The 24,925-nt window shown below is 35.4% G+C and overlaps 1 protein-coding gene across 2 annotated transcripts in view; it reads right to left on the reverse strand.

Annotated features, from left to right (window-relative positions):
- QKI (QKI, KH domain containing, RNA binding) overlaps positions 1-20,515 on the reverse strand; it is a 144,887-nt gene extending 124,372 nt beyond the window's left edge. For both annotated transcript variants that reach the window (XM_014950607.1, XM_014950608.1), the window contains exon 1: positions 20,421-20,515. In XM_014950607.1, coding sequence (XP_014806093.1) covers positions 20,421-20,496 — 76 coding nt within the window. In that variant the 5' untranslated portion in view covers positions 20,497-20,515. The remainder of the gene's footprint in view (positions 1-20,420) is intronic.
- Positions 20,516-24,925: the final 4,410 nt, after the last annotated feature.

Genomic DNA, 24,925 nt, shown 5'->3' on the forward strand with positions numbered 1-24,925 from the left:
ATCAAACAGAGAAAAGTATGGGGGGAAAAAAAACCTACTTGAAAGAACTGAATAGCAGCACCATTAGATTCTTTCCTGCTTTCCAAGGGTGCATCTTACACTCACCATTTACAAAGAATAACGTAAAGCGCAGGCAGGTTATTTTCTCAATCTTTTGGAAACCATCCACAACCATCTTCCACAGAGTTAGCAATTACAAGAAAATATTCTATTGGTTAATGGACTCTTTGTCTTTTGTATGAAAGGAGTGAGGGCATTTTTTTTACTTCCATGATCACCCAAAAATAATTAACTGTTGACTAACACAGTGATGTCATGGGAGTCTTCTCCCTATTTTCCTAATTGTAAATTTCCCACATCCTCCACATACAAAGGCAAGCAGAAAGAACACAAAACTTTGTAGCTAATATGAAGTATTTCAGGAATTGTAGGAAGGTGAAGATGCATATCCAATGTCCTCTGTCAATCTTTCACATAGCTCTGTATCAGTCTTTTCCTTGCCATAAAGCTGAATTTCTACAGTATATGCACACAGTGATCACTTGATACATTTTAAAAAGCTAAATATCTGGACCATACATAGTCAATGAGTTAAAGTGAAAAAAAAAAATTCATCAGCATTACCTAATTAGTCATGAAGAATTAACATTATGTATTCTTCATTAAAAAAATATACTATACCGCTACTGAGATGCTGATGAAAACACTTTAAAGTCATAAAAGCCTGGATTTTGGCACTAAGTTTTGTACCTGTATTTTTGTATCTAAAACTAACTATGATCACTGGTTATCAACAAAGAAATTTATCTAATACTGCAAGATACAAAACACCAAAAACTGAGAAAGCAAACATATCTAATCGTAAGGAAATTGCTTAGTTATAAGTGAACATCTTTAATTGTAGCCTGCTAACAAAACAAAGCTATTCCAGCATTTGTAAAAGCATACACAAAGTACTATTTCATAAGAGGCTGGCCTGACGCCTTTCATCTCTTCCACTGGAGTCTAATCCATTTGAATAGGACTGACTAGTTCCTCTCATTCCCCTTTTTTTTTTTTCTTAAGTGATCATGTACAGCAGTAATAGAATCCCACTTTTTACTAAAGACATGGCTCCCTATCACATGGTACTGTTTTACAGGCTGCCCTACCCTGGTTCTGTTTGCATTTTATTCACAAGATTGTAAGAAAGTAACAATTTTTGTTTGAGGAGTACTAACATTGACATCAACAAGTTAGTCACGCACCACATCAAATACATTAACTATTGCACTTCTCTAACATTAAATACATTATTAAGATGCACAATGCAACTTCAAACTAACTTTTAAGTATCAGAAGACTTCCCTTAAGCAGTTAGGCAGCACATAAACAAAAATCTATCAATCTAACAAAATCACAATTCTCAATTTAACCAAATACATAAGCAACACCATAATAGCTTAAGAAATTTGGTAACACAGCTGACTAAACTACAGGTCTAAAATTAAGTATTACCCATCTGTGTTAAAAGATTATATATGTCCAACATATCTTTTAGCTTATATTTATTAAGTTACAAAGCTTAATTAGCACAGACATCAATTCTTAATATAGCAGTAGTCAAATATTCCTGCATGTGACAAACTAACAGATTTATCCATTACGTTGTTGATGAACCAACGTACAAAAACTTGGTTTAGATTTGGCTTCAGTAAGCAGAAAAGACTTCAAAGGAGATGGCTATCAAATAAAGTCATAAACCTTGAACAAACAGAAGAACAGCAAATTTTATTTAAGCTTAGACTTCAAAACAGGTTACTTTGATGAAGTAATGGAACTTGTTGGCAAAGTCACCTGAACAGAAGAGGTCAAAGATGAATTCTGGAAAGAAAAAAAACTGGAAACTCTGAGTTGGACGTACAATAACCAAACACATACTCATGCACGAAAAGACTCCAAAATTTCGTTCAAAAATAAATATTCCAGCCAGACACATTAGTCCACTTGTATTACTATGCCAAATCTCTGAAATGTTGAAGAACTTAAAATACCAGCGTGAAAGCCCACAAAGCATACTGCAAGTTTACCAAAGTCAGACTGTGCTAGGCTAACATAATAACTATGAGTGTTAAAGAAAATTGAGCAGCTCTAAGTTGAGCTTCCCATGCAACAGACTGCATGGAATTTAACTAAAGAAATGATAATTCCTAGAGAGGTCTTCAAAGTATAAGCTACAACAACGTAACAATAGCTGTGCTAAAAGTAGAATTAAAAGGAGGTTGATCAAAGGTGATGGAAAACCTCATATAGGGTGAATTGAATAATATCTAAAACTGAATTAGTGAAAGTAGAATCTCACTCTTAATTTTTAATTCTGCAAAACAAGGTTGGCCCCTCCAAGAATGTTCTGACACTGACAGGATGTGAAACCCATTATCAATCACACACTGACCCAGAGGGTCCAAGCAATGACAGAAGTGGAAGAGCAAGTATTATTGACATAGCTCTGTATGTTTTTTTCAATAGAGAACAGAAGAATTGCATGAACAACTCTATTAAAACGCTGTATACAATTTCGGTCATCCTCATTCAGAAAAATTACTGAAGATATGAAAGGGTATTTGGGTCATGCAAAAACGGACAACTCCTCACAGGAAAAAACAAAGACCTTAGCTTGAGGGAAAACCAAGGTAAAAAAAAAAAACAAAAACAAAAACAAAAAAACCACACAAAAAAACCAGAGAGGTTTGCTTATTGTCAATAAACTGACAATTGCCACCAGAATAAGAGTTAGAAGAGCAACACGTGCTGTGAAATTAAACAGATTTTAACTGGCCACAAGTAAGTGTAACAGTAAAAAAAAAAATTTCTGAATTTGAGACACATGATTTTGGAAAAATTGACCATAGTGAATTATGATTTTGGTAGTAAAAAAATTGTTAACTCAAAACATGATCTGTTTTCAGAGAATATATATGATACATAGCCCGGGATAGCAATTCAGTACCAAGACAGTCTTCAAATTACAACAAATTAGGTCACACCCCAAGAAGATAATTCTGTATGTAGATATTTTATCAAACTGCTGCATGACCCACACTTATCATATACATACTGAGATTAAGTTTTTTATTTCAAGCACCAGTCTTAAAAAGAATCCATTAAGAACACTCTATATACTAACAAGTACAGCTTTACCTCACTGCAAATTGTAATTTATTATACATGCACAATCAGTGACAGAAATTTATATATAAGAAATACAAGTAAAAAAATTTAGTAACTTCATTAAATAGTTTAATTGAGATGTTGAAAGGATAAACTCTCTTGTATTTAGGCTAGGTAGTACATACAGAAAATAGCACTACTTAAAAACTGTCACTGAGTCCCATTATTACAACTGTTAAGTAACTTCAATTTTACATTGCAGTGATTAAGATAACCAGTCAGCTTTGAAAAGCTGCTCGTTTTTCATCAACCTAGAGGGAAAAGAGCAGTTCACTGCAAATACCTACACCTGAATAATCTTCTCAAAGATAAATATACCTATGTAAACATGATTCTCCAGGGAACTGAAACCTGGCAACAATCAAACTAAATCTTAAACGACTGAGGCCTACCCTCAAGGTTAAAAAAGGAGGCTGTTTGTAATTGTCATTTTTACTAAACCTGAGTATTTTTCCAGAGTTAAACTAAGTTAATCTGAAGAGATATATTAGTATACTAATCTGTTATCCATCCTTTTGTACCATGTATTAGTTCAGCCATCTGACTCGACACATTACCAGCAGGCAGGGAATCAGTGAGGCAACTAACTTTTTCTAAACATGCACAGCCAGCAAAACTTTAATGAAGAGAATCAACTACCACTAAAGCATCAACCTCTGATAAAGTGAGAAACAAGAACATTGCTACTTAGGGTTTTTTACTGCAATGAAAGGTACTTGCTGTTATTTGCCCTATTTTATTTGTTGTTATTCCACATAGTGAACAGAACGTTCAACCTAATTTGCAGTCAAGTATGTTAAAACATACTTAGCTTATCTTTCCAAGTTTCATTCCCTTCAAGAAAAATTAAAGCTCTTCAACGACAAAAAACCTCCATGAAGAGCATTTTTATACTATGACAAAATCCCATTCACTATCAGGTTGATTCACAACCTTTTTGCTCCTTTTCATGATAAACAGATAACACTGTAGTTTTTGGAAAGTATCTGCTCTATTAGGTGCATTCTTATGTCGATAAAGACATAACCATGCTCACTCCTTCAACCATAATGAAGCTTTCACTAAGAATAGCGAAATTGTAGATGGCCTGCCCACTCTGTAAACAGTACCAGATATTTGGTTAGCAATACTACTCTTACTTCTATAACTAATCAAAATAAAATAGCCTACACTGGGCCTTCTAATCAGCCTTCTTCGTTTTAAACACAACACTTGATTTGCACGTAGCATCAGCCCCCATTGCACAGACCTGTCTTGACAGGAGAGGTAGCTATAGTCAAAACTGCTCTCAAAGTATTTTTGGTCAGTACAAGTCAGAACTACCTTGAAGTTATCTTAATGAAGGTACATCAAAGGTAATTTATGCACTTTGCCACGAGATTCCAAGTGGCATGTTTATGTAGGCTGTCATAAAACCTAATAAAACAAAACCACTCCCTTTCCTCAAAAGACATTGATTGCACTCTCTCCAGGAACATGAAGAAGTTAGTATTTCTTGATAAATTACTACTAACTTCTTTAAACTTGCACAATGTAACTATCCTGGAAACTATGACTATATTCTCACATGCCCTTGATTCCAAATCAATTAATAATGGCATTTTTGCTATGTAAGTGATTCTTCTTATTTATAATCCATAATTATTTTTACCAGACAGCTAACAATAATTATTACTATTACCAGAAATTTAGGCCCTGCCTTGAGACAGTGCATCAATAAGACATCACCTTCAAGAATAAGCACAAAGCTTCTTTCCATGTAAATAAATACCGAGCCTTGGTCTACACTTTACTATGTCATTAAGTTAATATTCTCTTGCTCAACACCAAGAGGTATTTTCTAAAAGATCTGAAGAAATTGCACTTTTCTGGGAAGTAGACCTTTATGAACAATCTCATGAAACACCATAAAGAAATCAAAGAGAGCACTTGCAAATGTGATTTTTTTTTTCCCCAAGATACTCAAGACAATTGATTCTAGAATCCATATACCAAGCTTGAGTATTTGTTAAAACACTCAGTGTATATGTTTACGTTGAAAACTGAATACACTTATAGCATGCTTTGGTGTACTTTACAAAAAAAAAAAAAGGAAACATGACTTTACAATGCTTTGCTTTACTTTTTGTTTGTTTTTTTCCCTCTTTCTTTGCCCAAACCATGACAAGAAGTTTACTTTGAGACAGCAAAATCCAGCACAACATGCACACACAGCATAACAAAATTGTAACTCATTTAAGATAATTGACAAGTTTTCAGGTAATTGTGACTTATTCATGGAGCAAAAGTATGATCATTTTTTTTTCTCTTCCTTACTTATCCCTTGTTTCCTAAATAAGATCATCATTATTCTACAAGTCACGTGTACCAGTCACTCAAATCCAGCAGCAAGACAGTAGGATACAGCACCTTTCACAGAGATGTGACCCCTTTGCCAAAAAAAAAACCTAAAAAAAACCAAAAACACACACACATCCCCAACAGAAAAAAAAAACAACAAGGAAAATAGTTCAGAGAACTGCTGCCTGAGATCCTCCAGTATGAGAAATACCGCTCTTCCCGTGAGGAAAAAAAGCATGCCCAGAAGTCCTCATCTATATGCATCTTATGGATCAGTTTTGCTGTCACAAAACAATTGTACTCGTAACTGGCAACATGCTAAATTCAACCCAGTCAGCTAAGCTGACTCTTTTTCTTTTTTTTTTTTTTTTTTTACATTCAAAGACCTCTGCCACATGAAATAAGGTATTAACTGACAGCAGCAAAGGAAGAAAGAGACAATTTGCCCCTGGGTTTCACAGATATTTCCAGACAGAAAAGACATGCCAAAACTCCAAAACTTTGGTTTACTCCACGCTCTGGGAGGAGATACATGCTTTTGCCCATTTTCCTCATCCCAAACCCTCTCCTACTCCCAAAGTGTCTTTTTCTCTATACTCAAGTCCCATTTTTTTACCTATGGAAGATACGATTCTTCATTCCTTCAGTTAGTTCTAGTTCCTACCCAGCATTTCCCTTATACCTCCAAACAGTCCACAAACCACAAAGGATGGCTGCATCACCAGATTTTTTTGTCCAAACACAGCATCTTCTTCACTTTTCTTAAAAATACAAAAAAAATTCTTAAAAGCTGAAATTTCAGAAGAAAGCAAAACAATTGCTCACAACACAGGAAAGTGAGTCAGTTCTCTCATATCACTGCAATGACACAGCCTTCTCAGGCTGGAGTAAAGCACATCTATCCATGGTAAGAGAGTTCAATAAGAGAAACTGGATGGAGGTGCAGCACATACTCAGGAGGAGTGTCTTTTTGGACATTCAAGTGCTCAAATACAAACATGCGATCTGTCTCATTTGAATCAATCAATGCAGACTGCTAGACAAAATGACAGAAGCACTCACTTTAGCAACCTCTCAGAGCAAACTTTTTAAGAAGTGTATTTTTTCTTTTAAAATACTAAGACTTTTCCCCTTATGTTCATTCTTTTTCATTGTTTCAATTGAAGCTTTCAGTATAGTTCAGTCTAAACCACACATTTGTCATGAGAAGTTTTAGGTAACTCTGCAAAGTTACATACAACACACAGGGCCATATAGTAGAATACTTAATGCAACCTTAGTCATAAAATGTATCAGAGCTACTTAAAAGATATATGACAGCATAGCACATTCCAGAGGTCATACCTGCAGCTTTACTTTACATAATTCATGTCCTCCTTCAGAAACCCCCCCATACTCTGGATGACTGAAATAGGATTGCAATCTCTGCACCAGAAATATTAGGATTACTGGTACCATATTAACAGTCTGTTTCTTTTTATTGTGATAAGTGTTTGGTACAAGAAACTACAATGAAAGACAACATCACATTTGCTAGCCTGCCCATGAAGTCACTACCTGAATTTTATTTCATGGTTTATCTTTTGCATTTTAACGAAAACCACCTCACCACCACCCCAGAAAACCCCACCATGCCACACACACACAACCTTCCCTACCCTCCCCTCAAAAAAAACCCACCACCACTATACTAAGATGTATTTCAACTTTAAATATCAGGTACTGAAATGGAACTAAGATGAGGCCTCAACTACGCACTGGACTACACTACTGCTTCCAACATTAATTGCCCATAACCATACTCTGCCTGAGCCGAGGAACCATTGCTCATCAAATCACAGCCATGCACAACTACTAATGCCATACAGCTGGTTACATTACCAGAACGGAAATAAAATTTTCAACGCCTACTATGTCAAATAGGAGTAGGAAAGTTTCATTTTCTGCCCCCATTTAACACTCAAGACTTACTTTTATTAGCTTTGAGTACAAAAGCAGCCAAAACCTGAAATAGCCGTTCAGGCTTATATTTTCTACTATTCTCTGCCTCTTTCCCTCCAACTCTTCTCTTTCACCCACCTGTTCCCATATACAGGCTGCAGGGGGAAACAATTCTCTTTTGAAATCCTCTTTGAAGAATGAAGAAAAAAGCTTAGGCAAATAGTCAATCCCCTCCTGCCACTAGACCCGCAGAGTATCCAACTGCTTTCAATTACATTGCGTTGTGAAAAAAACCCACAAAAAACCAACCACCAAACAAACAGAAAAACTCCACAGAATGGAACAGCACAAAAGAGCTTTTTTTGGGTCCTTTATCCATCACTGACACTTTAAAAACTCATTTCAACATGATTTTCTTTTAGAAAATGGAAACAGTCTATCAGACCATAAAGTGTTCTTGAAAATACCAACAAGCACTCCAGGTAAAGTTCATAAAGCTCCACACAGCGTAGCAAGGAACTAGAAATACAACCAGCAACACTAGTAATAATTACTACTCAAAACAATCTGGATGCATGCTAAATACATTTCAACTTGCCAGAAAAACTTACATGAGTATATTCTATCAGTTTCCATCATTAATATGATGAGTACGCAACAAAAAGATCTAGGTTGGTACATTCTTTCAGCTTTGAACAGCAACATTTTTGGCATCAACTACCATGCTTCCTCTCAAAAGTAAAAAACCAACCAAACAAACAAAATAAACCAAACAAAAAACAAAAACAAAACCAAAAAAAACCCCAGTGAACCACAAACTGTAGCTGTGCACTTCAAATGAGGACAAATATTGGGGCTTTACACTCTATTGAAGTAAGTGGCCCCAAACTCCTCAAGGAGCAAATTAAAAAATAAATAAGTTTTTAAAAACCATAATATTTTTTCGGAATAATCTGTCACCTGCAACATTTTCCCTTTAGGTCAGTAATGAAATTCAACTGAAGGATAGAGGTACTGCAGATTGCATGATGAAGGAGGAAAAGCAAATTGTTTAGATATCTGGACATCTCTTCAGAATTTCCAATACTGGGAGGAGATCTAAATTAAAGTTTTCAGTAGTTCTCAATATATAAGCACATTCCACAGCAAGATTCCACAAAAGAGACCTGTGTACTTAAGCAAACTCCTTCTCATATTTACTAAGAATTTGCCAAATCATTTTAAGACTGTGGATCACATAGTTTAGTTTGCATTGGAGAAACTTACAAAAACTTACTTTGTTTCTGGTTTTCAGTAAACTAAGTCTTGCCCATTTAGAGAAGTAGCAGAAATCAGTAAAAGTGGGAAGTAAACTCAGTTTACTCCTTCCCTTATTTTTCCATTCTTGCAAGAAAGGCAACTTAAAGGCAAGACTAATTTTACGGGTTCACACCCCCACCTTAATGTATTAGTTCTTTCCCATATTTAAACAAACAGTACCAAATAAACAATCTCCTCTTTCAGAAATAATCTCTTCCTAATACAACTTTCACGTCTGGTTAAGAACATGAAAGATAAAAAGTTTAAAGGGGATAAGGGGAGGTGTTTTTAGTTTTAGAAACACCTCAATGAAACACTAAGAACAACAAAAATTGGACTGCCAAGTTTTTCACGAAGATTTCTCAAAATATATTAATTCTCAATTTAACAGATTTTGTCCCATAATCAGACTCATGGATCAATTCCTAAGCTTGGGAATCACTAGATGCCCTATTTAAAAGTCTTCCTTAATGACAAATGCCAAGGTACGTATTTACTAGACAAAAACTGAACACAAGAGCTTTACAAATTCAGTCAACAAAGCAAAACAGAAGCTAACCTATTAATAGTAAGGCTACAGTAAACAATACTTATGAAAGCCATGAAATGTTAGAATAAATTGAGAGTCTTCAGGAAGACTGGAATATAAAATGTAGCAGATAAAACCCAATGCTACACGCAAAGTAAATTGCATGAAAAAAATCATGTGCTGCCTTATACATTATACTAAAGTTCAACAGTAACAATTCAGAAGAAAGTCCACACCATTCCGAATAGCATAATATAGATATTTAAAAATAATGAATTTTAGGACTCCTAAAGAAACATAATGGAAAATAACAAAGAGAGCATGCTGAAAATAAAATAACGGTTACCATTACAGAGTAAGTGAGTAGCACAGAAGATATAATAAAGTTTAAATAAATAAGAAATTCAAAAGACACAGAGTGCCTTCATTCTAGTTTGTATCATAACAGCCTGAAGACCTTTTGTACTGGGCACTGTACAGAGAATCTCTCACTTTATCTCAAGAAAAAGCTCTTTCTCTAAGCTTATAATGTAGGTATCAGTATGGGGAAGTAGAAAAATGAGGTGAAAGTAGTCAGCGCAATATATCTGGTTACAAGGAGAGAACTAAAAGAAAAAACATTTTAGACAAAAGATAAAGAAGATGAGATAAGTTGAACAACATAAAGAAAGTAAACCAAGCCAATTTCCCTTGTTGAAATGCAAGGTGAAGACCACAGTGAATGAAACAAAGGCAACAAAAGGAAACCCATTTTGACATAATACAGACAACACTGCCAAACTGCAAACATGACTTTATGCAACTACAGGGGATAAACGCCAGGGTAATCACTGTCATTAGAAACAGACCATACAAGCTCTTAAGAGCACACCACACGCAGAAATAGCGACAAGAAGTTAGAATACCCTCTTTTCCTTGATGGGCATTTGCTCTCTGTTGATACATGCAATACAAACAAAAGCCAGTAGGAAAAAATTAACTTGAAAAATCGATCTACACCAGTGTTTGAAGAAAACAGAGCATTAATCATACATTGTACTGAGAGTAAAATGTTACTACTGGCAGTTTTGTTACATCTTACCACTAGTTGTACCATGAGTTGCAACTCATTTTTAAGAGCCTATTACATTCTTTTGGTTTTTAGGTTTTATGGATGTTTGGTTTTAATCTGAAACTTAGGGAAGACGGATGGCAATACAGAGGCTTAAGTCTACACAGACGTTTAATCAACAGGAAGAAAGAACAGTATCACTGTGAACTGCATGGAATTATTCCAGCTCTCCTTTACACAAGTAAAAAATAGCATAGTTAAAAAGGCAGCACACCACACATCCCAGAAAAAAACAACAGATCTTGAGAAAGCTGTAAAAAAGTAGAAAAAAATTATGACACTACAAGAAAGTTCACTACTCTAAAGGAACGAGACTGGATCCCCAAACTATACACAAAATTCCAGAAGAAATCAGGACCATCAGACAAGTCTTACTCCAAAATGTCAGGATTGCGACACCACTCCACCTTCCTTTGAAGGGTACGAAGAGTTACTAAACTTAACATCACACTGCTGCTGAAAAATGAAGTCATCACTGCTGTCTTCTTTCTCACTCCCAGCTGCATAGTTCCTTAACATCTCTCACACCAACTCTGCCTTAGTAAGCTAATTCAACTCACTAGTCGAGCAAAAGACTACTCATATGTTTTCTCTTCTCTTGCCTGATTAGCTTTCTTCCAGGTTACTGAGCTGAAACAGATCACCGAAGAATCCAGTGAATGCCAGAATGAACAGAAAGGAAGTAACAGGGACCCCTTCCCAAATAAGAACCTCCTTTTTGCATCATCAAGCTACTAAATTAGTTCAAAACCATCTTCCATTACTTGTCTCTAAGATTTTCCAGTAATTTAAAAATAAAAAACAAACAGCCAGGTCCTACAGTTATTTTGCTGTAGACAGGTTGGACATGATCTCTTTTTCTGTTAACTTGGCATACACTTTCCAGTTTCAACTCTACCCAAGACCTATACTTGGTCTTTCCTAATTGAATGGGTGCCTCTGAATCGCTTACAGGCAATGAAAAGCTTAGGAGTGAAAGTTATACCAGCCAACTCTGGATGTCTGTAAACATCTGAACCTGCCTACCTGCAGTATAAGAATTTTAAGGAAAAGTTGGCCCTTCTTACACCAAAGCATGGAAGTCCAGTTAATGTGTTTGTTTGAATCTACTACAGTCTCAGAAAATTAATTTAAAGTAAAGCAAGATTATAAATGCTACTGCACATTTCTCAAGGAAGTGAGGCCGTAGTTTTCCTGTGACCAGAAATTAATATAGAAATATATATAGAAAATATATGTTATTGAAATTCCATTCAATATTTTCTATAGAAAAGTAGAAATAATCCAGAACAGTGAAACGCATACAGAAACTTGTCAACCATTCATTTTATTTTGATACAAGTGAAGGAATATGGACTCAAACAACTTCTAGAATGAGGCCTAACTGTTTTCACCACACAACTACTTAAAAAACCTTCTCTCTTCTGGTAATAAAGGGCACAACCTCTCAGGAAGCTTTACTTCACCACCAAAAAAAAGATTATTAATATTAATAACAACCACCACCACCTATCAGGATTGGTAACAGGTTGGATTTTCTAACGGGCCAAACCAAGTTAAATCAAGAGCAAGAAATGAGTAGCTCCCGTTTCACACACTTACTAAAAAGATTCTTCATGTTGGCCCAGAAATCAGGCCATATTTTACCTTTGGGAGTTTTGCCTTAGGAATCATATAACTAAGAGAATCATTCTAGTACAGACTATACTTCTGATTTCATTTAACATAGAAACTGGGCCAATTAAATATTTGAAAGAGTATCATTACAGGATTGTTCCAAATGCCACTTAATGTTTTGCCATTAAGAGTTTCTGTTCTCTTCATCTAAGTAACAATAACAAAATCCAATGCTATTCATTCTTAATTCTGCCTGAATGATAAGCATCTCCCAAAGCACCCAAAGGAGCAGTCCAAAAGTGTTGGCAGTGAGGACATACAGTTAAGTGTCCAACAAGAGTATATGTTTCTAAATTAATTTATTTGCAATTATTTCTATGAGCAGATGATAAGGACCTAAGTAAGCACCAGGAAGAATGTTTTGTCTTCTTTTTTTAATATACTGCTTACCATATATGAGAATCATATTTGTAAAATCAGTTCCTACTTATCATATAGGAAGAACACGAGAATTTGGCACTACTAAAAATAAGAGATTAAGAGATTAATTTGCTGAAATATATCAGTACCAACTTCAAAAAATGCTGTGCATCTATTAAACTATGTTACATACTATTATAAAAAGTATCCTACTTCCAGCAGGACCAGTTAAATCATTTATGGCACCGCTTCTCACATCAGTGTAGTGCTGCAAACAGCCTTTCTTTAAACCTCAAATCACATTAGGGTTAAATCTGACATAAGGGGAAATCTGTGAAGCAGTTTCAATTAATTATGCATATTAGGTCCTCCTTTATAACAGGAGTAAATTTCAAGCTAATAAAGGAACAAATTTTTTTCCAAAAGCCTTACCATGTAAAGTTTAAGCAGCAAGGTCAATTTTTTTTTAATGTAAAAAAAAAAAAGATCCAAACCAACAACTAACACCAAACACCACAAAACTGTATCTAGTTCTTAAATAAAGGTAGACTGAAGTGTCATCCATCTGAACTAAACAGGCCAAGCAAAATACCCTGCAATTCCTATGTTCTCCTCAATGTCGAAATGGGTGGATAAATTTAAAGCCTGCTCTCTCAGGAGTTGCTTTATAGGCAATTTTCTCCCAGTATCAAGGTCTGCAATTTCCATTTGGCTGCCAGTTTGCGATTAAATTCATCACCTTTATTATAAAAATGTGCTGCACTCCACGGCCTGCTGCACAAGAATCGTGAGGAAGACATTTTTCACTGCTAGCAGCAGCATCATTCCGAGGCAGCCATCACATCCATTCAGACATTAGCGTCTCCAATGTAATGCAAGGACCTATCACTCACATGAAAAAGCCCTAGCAGTGGACATACCTCAGAGGAAGTTCTTCACAGGTGGTACCTTTAGTTCAACTTTTCCAGTAAAAGTCACCATTACCTCCTACATTCAGTGTTTCTACAAGTCAACGGTTTAAAAACAAATACATCAACATTAAAACTTGTCTACTTGCATTAATCAAAACACTTCTGAGAATAGAAATCAGTCCTCATACTGACTACACCTTGCACTCCTTACTAAAATACATGAAATTGTCTTAAAAGATTTGTATTTTTTAGTAAGCACTCTCCAGGATATTTTTTTCACATATATTTGCTCTTCATATTAAGTGTCCCTTTCTTTCCTGAAAACTTTGGTTTCGAATTTCCACTGATTTTTCCCACCTCAACATGACCTACTCTTCCTTAACTGTTTTTGGGCAAGCCTGAAAAGTACTCAGGAAAAAAAATAACAAATATTCACTGTCTCTTGATATCGAAGTCATAGAAGCAAATACAATTCAAGCAAACTATGCTACGTGTTTTAACGTCCTCCTCTGCTAAGGATCAAAAGAAATGCCCCATCTTCATTTTGCTTCTTTTTTTAAGCAGTATCTGAACTAAGCAGGATGTAATATAAAATTTGTACTTAAAACCAAAACCGTACTACTGGAAACACAGAGCAACAAAGTCATAGCTACCAAAAGGAATAAGAGCTAACTAAAGGCCACATGCCAAGTCTTTATCAAGCATGGGAGTTAAATTCATATTGGTGTTGCATTGAATAAAAGACTTAAATTACAGTAAAACAATAAAAGATAATTTGCAATCGACAATTAAAAATATTAAGCCCTTAGTATTCTAGTAAAAAAGCACAAGTCACACTGAAAGGTAATCAAGTGGTATTAGAGGTAACCAATCTATATGTACAGTATGACTTAATTTTACATTACCTTATTTAAGTATTACTCAGTTGTATTAACTACTGCATTTCTCTCACACCATTTTTCAAAAATACTTTATTATCAGATAAGCAACCAGTATCCCACATAAATGATGATAATAACATTGGAAATAGTAGTAAAGTTGGTCAATTCTAGATGCCTTTTAAAAACATAAGAAGGACCTATTAAACCATAAATCTCTGGTGTTTAACTGACTGAAGTTAAAAAAACTAAGTAAATCATGGGCACATATCAGAAATTATTAAATCTTGCACAACTGCAAGATTTAATTTAAACTGCAACTGTTTTGCACTATATCAGATGGGTCACATGAAATACAATGGAAATACCACCTAGACCCTATTGACTAACAAAAAGGACATATTACATGGTATTAACAGCAGTATAAATTAGAGAAATCACGTGAAGCCATTTCATAAACATGAACTCTACATATCGAAGTTAAACAATCAAAGGCTCTTTAGCCTATTTGTCTATAAAATTAACTTAAATTTCAATCAAAACTTCCAAACAGTTTTTCATATTGCAGAATAATGCTAGAAACTTTCTTTTGGCAACAAAAACATGGCATCTTTTCACACTGTAATTAATTGGTTTCCACTGCAATGCAGCACAGAAAGCTGATTTCAACTCAACTTTATTGAAAACAATAGCTTGGTATTTGCAAGCTGAAGTTCCGATTATTTCACAGCCCAGTGCATTTAACAATTGGCACATCAAGTTCCGGGACTATTAGATGAAATTATCAACTAGATAAGATAATGCAGCATCAGTGTTTACCTCTTGCCATTACAGCAAAAACTGAGATTGGAGCCTTTCTAACCAAAACCACAATAAGAAAAGGATTACTGTTTTGTCAAACCTGTAGAATTAACCAAAATGTGGTTTAGTATAAAGGAAAGTGCTCTGCATGACACCAACAGATACCAGAAGACAAGCAACAATCAGCATTAAAAAAAATTCTGTATGTGAGTTTATACGATGATGATATCCACCATGTTCTGTAAGTAAATTTCAATATTGTATTTTAAGAATAATACTTTTTTAAAAGCAGAATATGAATTTAGTTTTTGCTGTCAAAATTCAAAATATAATTACATTTATCATTAAAACTAGAAAGTTTTATTTTTAACAAAAATACTTGAAAGTAAAAATTTATAATTCTGATTTCTTAACCTAAATGAACATATTCTTCATTCATAAAAAGAACATTTCAGTTAATCAAAGTACGTTAAAAACTGTAAGATATGTGAAGTCTAAAGCAGCAGAGTTCCTCTCCCCTTTAGCCTTACAACTATAGCAATCTTATGTAAAACTTCTAATTACGTCAGAAAAAATATGATTTCTAATCACATTAAATCTTGTCCATATAGACAACATTCATAACTAGGCAACCTCTTCCTACTACTATAAGAGAGAAGTATTAACACTACTCCAAGAGAAAGGAAAGGGGAGGGCGAGGAAGAGGAGAGTGTATCCATGTCTATATATACAGATGGTAGAAACAGACAGAAAATACTAAAACAAAACTAATATTTATTTTACCTATCCAGTAGCCAAGATCTCTGCTGCCTCCAGAATCAAAACATTGAAGATAATCTAAGTTTCTATGGAGTAAGTAGCTACAGAATCATCAATTTTCTCTTTAGCTGACAAATTCCAGTTGAATAACAGCCTCTTTTAGGAACAAACTAACAACTCAAAAAAATGCAATCCACCATACAAATCAAGCATCCAATATTTAAACTGACCACTAACTATAAACCACACGCTATTTTTTAACACAATTTTATAAGCTTCTAAAACAATACAGACTTGAATTACACTAATTCTATCTATCTGTTAAATACACAAGAAAGGACCTTATAAATTAAGACTTTATATTCAGGACTGATTTAAAGAACGGATTTACCACATAGGCAGGATCTGCACCTGGACTGCTATGTATTAAACAGTGTTATAAGTTACATTTTTTTCTTTTTTTTTTTTTTAAGTTCATTTATCACTAACACCAAACAACAGGTCCTATCAGCTCACAGAGCTGTCTATCAGGGAGACAAATAAAAATCCAGAAATTTTTACTGCTAAAAGGTACGGGAACATCTGGAACTTGCTTTAATATCCTTGGTCAGGAATGACAACAGTGTGGCTATTTTACTGAAATAAAAACTGAAAGCTACAGATGCCTTTAAAGACAGTTAACTACTGAAACATCATCACACTCACTAGCTCAGTAAACGTGTAATAGCAGGAAGTCCTAAGAAAAGAATAAATGCAGACAGGTGAAATAAATTTCAATTTACATAACGGTGAATGCAATTTTTTTTTCATTATCTCCTTGAAGTTTCTTGTTTCAAAATTCAAAATGACAGGGACAACTGCTATAATGAAAATGCCTTTGAATCTGTGGTCTTCAACCTTTTCCACTTACAGACTAACAAAAAGTTCCCCAAAGAGGTGAAGGCTCAGTGTAGCCTATTTAAGTCTCCCAACAGCAGACTTTCTTTTTCTTTGTTACCTTCAGCAGCTCTTCATATGCAGTGGGTCTGCAAATCATAGATTGAGAAACACCACTCTGGTAACTCATATTGCTTTTCACTTAGCTCCATTAACTTTGCAAACAAAAAAGATGCTGTCTTCTTCAGAGAAAACGTGGTCTCAGAGGTCTCATATCAAACACTACTTTGTTTTCACTCAATCGCTCAACCCTTAAAGTTAGGTTTAGGGAAAAAAAAAATCTCTTTGATGTTACTTTTTGTGCAAGTGACTGCAGTTTCACTGATGGTGCTGCAAAATGAAATATGCCTGCTTTGTAATTCTTTGCTATGTCAGAAAAGGTTAGGACAAAGAGTGGCTCGAGCAGCTCAGTGTGACAAGCATGAGGAAAAATAGTATAGATTAAGTTGGAAAAAGACAGTACATGTAGAGGAAACCTTGATTAGATTGTACAAACATTAACTTCAGTATAAAGTATCTCCACCTCTCTTAGGCTAAGAAAATATTCTGCCAAACAGATGATCCAAACCAGATGACAAGCTACTTGGACCTCACACTACAACAGTTACTGACACCTTTATATAATCAGCATTATTCTCCTTTCCTAAATCAAGTGCGGTGTATAACCTCATAATGTTTGAAGGCTAACTTTTCTATATTACTTTTGTAAATTGGAAACATTTTCTAAGCGGAAACACAACTCAGCTTAAAATGTAAGTACTTCAAGAAAACATTCTGATTTTTCTGCTCCTTATATATAATTATTTGATTAATTTAACAGTTTTAAGATCACCATATCATACAATTTTGTAATTACTTATACAGTAATATGTTCTTAAAATGTACTATGTCCTCCGAGTTAATTTTTTCATTATACCAATATTGATAGGTGCATAGTATTTGCATCCGTATTTGTGGCATTAAGCTTCATTAATTAGCTTAACAGCCTGGAAATTATCCAGGTTTCATTCCAAGCAATATTCATTCCTTTGCCTTCCAAGCAAAAAACAGGAAGAAACAGAAAAGAAAGAAACAAAATGTACATAGAATCATAAGCTGTGTTTCAACTGTATATATTACATACTACAAGAAACTACTAATCCATAACTTTATTCAACAAAGTACAAACCAGTTGTCCACCTCTCATTTTAAGCTGTTGAATTTAGTACCCTTCTTGAATTGCAGAAGGGACACGTTTCTTTTCTACTCAGCCAAGCAAAGGAGTGCAGTCCCTCCTCACTTAATTACCCAGCGTACACCTAAATACCAACTGCCATCCCTCAACACTCCAGCGTTAGCTGTAGTGGCTATCTACTGCAGCATCCATTTCTCCCCAATTCATCATAGTCAGCTTTCTTGCTGACACTCTTCAGAGCTGCCTGGTTGATGAATTGCTCTGTTATTCATCCTATGTTAATCTGAGGCTGACGCAAGAATACCTTTCTGAACGCACTTAACAGTATTAAAACTCGGCACTACCAAGTGCCCTCAATGTGCATTAAACCTCCCATTTGGAACCAACAAGCTTCCTCATGAATAGTTATGAATAACATACAGTTACTAAATCAATATCCCATTACCCAGAAACAGCTTCCACACAACTCCTTGCTTCCCTGGAAGCCACACCCAGATTATTAGAAATTGGAAACACTTTGATCCATATTGAAATTAACCTCAATTAACCCTATATTAAGTTGATACAGGGAAGTTTTTCCCTTTCCTGCTCCTCAAAATATCGGTATATTTCTTAAATGCCACAGGTCTCTAAAAAAATAAAAAAAGTTCTTTGAAGGCCATAAGCTTAATAAACTTTGCTCAAGAAAGCCAGCTGTACTTTTTTTCCAGTTTCTCCGGAGGTGGATTTGATCCTTAGATAATGTTTGCTCCAGATTTTCTCCCAAAGGATTATGTTAGTCTTGTCACAAAAAGAAAATCTATCCACAGAGAAAGAACACAAAAACACTGCAAGAAATTTCAAAATATAAGACTCAAATCTCTGGAACCATATTACAACAGCTAAATATACTTCCCTTCTAAAAGCAATTGCAGTCACTAATTTCATACCCAAAAGAGAGATTCTAAAGTATCATTCTTCCTCTCAAAATGTTTTAATACACATATAATCAGTCTTCCTGATAAAATCTTGGTTAGAATTAATTTCTGATCCCTATTGTATCATCTATGCCATGATTTTGTTCAAGTCTGTTTACCAGTTGTGCACAAAGTTGACAGAACTGTGACAAGTGGGAACAAAAGAATCCGTATAAGGAATCTTGCTTCAAGTTGATTCAGAGGCACTATCAGATTTCCATAAAAGCCTTAAGTGCTTTAAAGTAGTAGTAATTCCCTCGTAAACTGACCACATATGGGCCTCTCTGACTATGCTTATCTTTATAGATGATACGATACTTAAGCTTAAGATACTTAAGAACTACCAACAACTTGTCCCTACCATCATCTAACACGCACCATTTTCTCGCTGTCACAGACAATCTTCACAGTAAAAACAACATACTTTAAACAAGACAGCTGAGCCTATTACAGCATTTTAACCTTCAACTTTAACACACAAACCAACTGTTAGAGAACGCTCTTGTCAATACATTACATATGTAGTATTCAGGCAAAGTTACTTTAGGGGGGGGGAGGGAGAGAGGACATCAGTTTGACGACTTTTTGAAAAAACATCCCTGGTTAATTTTTGCTGGAAGGGCACAGCTCATGCCCCTTTAAAATGAGACAAACAATCTCCCAAAAAGCAGTATGTGCAGATGAGCAACACCGCTCAAAAGCAAACGGCACCGGGTCAGAGACTTTTTCCTTCTGTTCCCCTCCTCACCATTCCTGCAAAGAAACTGAAGATATTCCATAGCAGACAGAAGTGTATTTGGCTTGCTCTGCATCTAAAAATTGAAAATTATGCAATAACTTTTGATATAATTATTTGCAGGTTATTAGATTAAGCCACATTAAGAAGAATATTAACCAATTTGCTACTGCTTCAAAGTCTGATAAACAAATGAAAGCACTATGCAACATCAGCTGAATGTTTTAGTTGAGTTGCCATTTAAATATATGAACCAGAACATTAAGTTTTTATTAATGCTTGTGCTAGATAGATCTGTGGCTTACTTTTTAAGATTTCAAGCGTATTCCATCTCCTAGACACTACTGAAGAAAATATACTGCAGTTAGGATAGGACACACTGACCAATTAACAGTTTCAGAGATTTCTAAAACAGTTCTTTAATCCGAATTAGACAAAACAATAAGGTTCATTATTTCAACAGCTGAAGGGTCTAAAGAATTCAGCAAAGTCTGGCTTCCACCTAGTGTCAGCTAGCCTGAGAATAGTCACGTTCTTAAAATTCTGAATGGACCAGATGCACAATCAGCTGACATCAATTAGGAGTTTCAGACATTAAAGTAAATGTTTAAGCAAATGTGCTTCTCTCCCCAAGGCTCTGCTCTGTATCCTCGATACCGAGCCACCCCAGCCATTGTGCCAACACAACTACTCTGAGATCACATACGGCGAGTTCGATCACAGCTTTGATCTGCCTGAAAAGCCAGCTCCACACAAAAACTAAACTCAAAAACTGCCCGACCAGTCCAGAATATCAGCTGACCTTTTAAGCCAAAGTCCGATCCGCCAGATAAGGGTATAAAATGCTGTATTCTCTTTCCCTGTCTCTGCTCTGACATCAGCAGCCGCTCTGATGCATTACCCCTCAGAACTACGTCAACTTCCCAGCGAAGCAACAAGATTTTAATTGTTTGTCATGCTGGCATTTTTTTTTTCCTTTTCAAATAAAGTCTTAAAGAAGTATAAACATTTATAGGGTTATATATGATTAAAAGCGTTAACTGCCCCACCATTAATATGCTCGGATGTCAGTTCAGTTGTCACACAAATTGCTTCATGGTTTATCTGCTTTAAAAAGCGGTATCTTGAGGACCTTCCCACCCAGGGAACTTCCCAGAGCATTTTGATGAGGTTACACAGTATCAAAACACTGCTCTGGTACACCCTGTGCTGGGAACAGAGAAAATTTTCCCTAACCCACAACAGTACGGAGTAAAATACAAGTATTCAGCCGCAAAACAGTTTAAAATATTTTAAAAACTGATTCACAAAAATTAAATTCCAGCGTGCTATTCAATCAACCATACGCCACCAAAAAGGCAAAAAAAAACCCCATTAATAGAAAACCTATTGCCATTTCCCTTCAAGAGAATGATTTTTTTTGCAATGATCTGGGAAGCAAAATTTACTATTTTGACAGCAGTATAAAAATCAATTCTCAAATGAAAAGTAATTGAAAATATTTTTTTCAATTTTTACTCAGTATTTTAAACCATGAGAATATAATAAAAAGAGCCTGTGTTGCCACACTCATTGAGAACACTCACACTTGCTAAATTAACTGCAGAGTACCAAGAAAATCTGCCACTCCTAGTACCGGACCTACACAACCGCGGATTAGTAACACAACTGCCCAAACAGAAGCACTTTAACTTGCACCATCTTGTCACTGCTCTCAGACACCCTTCTCATGGAAACAAGAATATCACCGTGGAGGGGCAGCTCTGCTAATGAAGCTGGGTATTATTTCTCTTTAAAGTTGTCATGGTTGCTTTGCTCATTCAAGCACAAACTGCCCCAAAAATCTAAGCTCTGCTATTAAAAACTAATTCCACTTCTGTTAAACATTTCCAAGAAAAACAACCAAAAGAAATCCAAACCCAGAAATTACTTTAATTGCACTGTGCAAGGTAACACGGGATGTTTTCTCAAGTCAAAAGCAGAAATGTAATGTTGCTTAACTTTCAGCAACCCAACTCATTGTCTCACCAAAGCAAAGGCATTTTATTCAGATTATAAACATTGGACCTATGATCTGTTTCAGGATTCAAACAGCAGCTCCAATGTCCTTCGCAGACCTAGATCCTCCCTGCTACAAAGACACAGATGTATCTTACATGTACTTCTTCTTACCTAACCAACTGCATTAAGCATAATGACATTAAAAACACTGGCAGTTTTAGTGTTCCTACTAGTTTTCCTAGCACTGGCTTATTAAATTTCAATAAATTGTCAAAATCAAGAGAAGACTTTCATAATACCCATTTTGATTAAAATCAGTACAGAAAAATTCACACAGCCCAAACGAGAAGTTGTGAGCTACGTTTCAATAAATACAAGGGTCAGTGAGTGAGGGCATTTCACCACCTCACAGCTTTCCTGGCAAGGCACTTCCCCGTCTCCCCTCTCTCCCGCCCCCCCACATTCCATATAAGCAGTCAAATATAAACCACCGGTCTCCAGGGCAGGCTCCTGCTCTACTTCAATCAGCCTGAGCTGTCAGGATGGTCTGGTAATTAACGTTAACACAGGTCTTATCCTGTCAGCGACAGAATATACACCAAATCAACATCTAACAATACACCTAATTAATAGGATATCTGCATTAGTCTGCATTCCCCCAAAAGGACAGCATTTTAAGGTTACAGACAGCAAATTAAGACAATTCAGATGTACTTGCTTTTCTACTGAAGTCTACAAAGTTCAAATAGTTTTTAGGTATCCCATTCTTGATTTGGGATTGTTTAGTGTACTCAGAGGAAGAAAGCTTTAATTTAAAAAGGACTGAAACAGATAATCTGGTAAAAAAAAAAGTTACTCAACTACAAAAGTAACCATTCACTTTGTGTCCAGCATTCTCCTCACACACAGAGCACTCGCCGAACACCAACTTTTTCTGACTTGACCTTTTCTCTTTTGATGCATGTAAACTTCATTTTCATAATTAAGACATTTTAAGTGCTGTCTTAAAATCGATTAATTGCTTCTCAGTTGCCAGTGGCTGTTTGTTTTTTTTCTTCCCCACTTTACCATAATATTAACCAATACACCTTCAGTTTTTCCTCTGTGTGCTATGAAAGCATCACGTGCCACTCCCTAATCTAATTGGCGCATGGTCAGTTGTTTCTAACTGTAGCAGACTTTTTTTTGTATATTTATATTACTTTGGAAACTATAGTGTACAATTTCTGATGAGGAAAACGCGACTCTATTCCAACCTTAAGGAACAAGTAACACTAAACAAAAATTATAAAAAATTCAAACAGGTCTCTCCCAATTTAGAGACAAACAAGATAACACCTCTTGTACAGAGCTAAGTCTAGCCCAGTTACTCTTACTTAAAAAACCCTCTGATAACAGACATTTTAATAATCAATTATTGGTAAGCAACAGTGAACAAACTGCTTTCAAAACATGAGCTTAAAATAACTGGTCTACTAACTTCAAACTTTTATCAGTTAAAACAACACCCATCTTTGTAAGTTACACGCCAGGTGACTGCAATCCTATAAATGTCGCGGATACAGTTCCAAAAATAACTTGTTTTAAAAAAAGTACTCAACTGCTGGGGGGGAAGGGGAGCAGATTTTTTGCAATTTTTCCCCAAGCTAAAACAAAATAAACTTTTTCTGAAGTGCAATGGACCTTTTGTTTTGATGTTGTAAGGGGCTGCCAAGGAATTACCAAAAAAAAAGGAAACCAAACCACACCTCAGAACAACCCTTATGACATTTCTGAGCACACAAGTTCCAGAAGCTTTATAACCTCATAATTACAAGACAACCATAAATCAGAAAAATGCCTCAGACCATTATCTTAAGATTTAGAGATGATTAAAGAACCAGATTCAAAAGAGCATTATTGATAAACAATACTCAATGCTCTTGTTGCATGCTGTTTTGTACAATTTTAGTATTACAACTCAAAGTTTAAAAATTAGTCTGAGACTCTCCGGGCAAACAGTGAACATAAGGCCTTTATCCTAAAGAATATTAATCTCTTAACTTTGCATTAAGAGACATAGTTTGTAATGAAACTATGAGTTCCTATTGCAAGATTTGATACAACTGAAAAAACAGACACGCTAATGTGGCCAATGCCCCTTCATCAAATCTGACAAGTCAACAAAACCCTAGCTAAGCCCAGGCTACATTCACATCATCACAAACAGTAAGGTCATGTATAAAAGTAAGCAGATAACTTCTCAGGAAGAATTTATTTACAACACCAGAACACATTTCTTCAGTCCTAACTCATGCAGACATTACGGTTAAGACAATGAGACAGACAAAAGAACTGCAGTTTTGGGCACCGGGCTCTGCCAGTTCAAATCACTTTTCCCAGTGAGTACAGTGAACAGAGAGCAAAATCCAAGAAAAAATTACCCTCCTTAATCCCTTCTGAGATGTTTTTACAGCTAGCTTTGCTATAACTGCTAGTCAGAAACAGGCAGCCTATTTGCCACAAAATTAGATTTATCTCCAAAAGCTAGATGCAGAGTTTAATTTACATTTAAAGGTAGGTGCGCTTTCAAGTCACCTTCAACACAAGTTTTACAGGGAACCAGAAGTTTTTGAGGTATCATTTACAGAGGAAAAATGAATTCCTGATAAAGTCTGTGTCATGCCTTGTTAAAAACAGGTTTGGTCTGTATACATTCCCATCAGGTACAACGTTCTGACCACTTACTGGTTCAAGAAAACAAAACGCGAATATAAAAATTACACTACTGAGATCTTAGTTAATAGTTTAGGTATATTTTTTCACAATCTGCTGAAAGAGTAAGACTGAAGTACCCCATTAATTTCAATAGGTCAGAGTGCAATTGCAGAGTTTGAAATGTTCAATTTATTAAAAAAAAAAATAGTGCAAGAAGAAAGGTACAACTTTACTCATTTTCCACTAAGGGGACAACTAAAATAGACGAGTTGTCAGAAAAAACAATCTAGGTTAGAATCATAAAAGTTAGTATCTGAGAAGCTAAAGTGCAAAAAAAATCAGGTCACATTTGATGGTGCAAACAATTACAGGAAATACAGCCTATTCCACATTCAGGAAGAGCTCTCTCTTCCCACAGGTTTGCACTAGTCTGATAAAAACAATCCAGCTTCCTAGTTATTATGATGTGCACTTTAAACATCCTTGTTAATCCACAAAAGCCTTATTTACACATAAGAAGTTGAAAGCACCCATATGCAAAAATATCTGTAACCTAAACAAAACTGTGACTTTCATATTTTATTATGAAGTAGCTCTTTTAAAAGAAAA

This window comes from Calidris pugnax, unplaced genomic scaffold (genome assembly GCF_001431845.1).
Source record: "Calidris pugnax isolate Ruff unplaced genomic scaffold, ASM143184v1 scaffold24, whole genome shotgun sequence".
Lineage (NCBI taxonomy): Eukaryota > Metazoa > Chordata > Aves > Charadriiformes > Scolopacidae > Calidris > Calidris pugnax.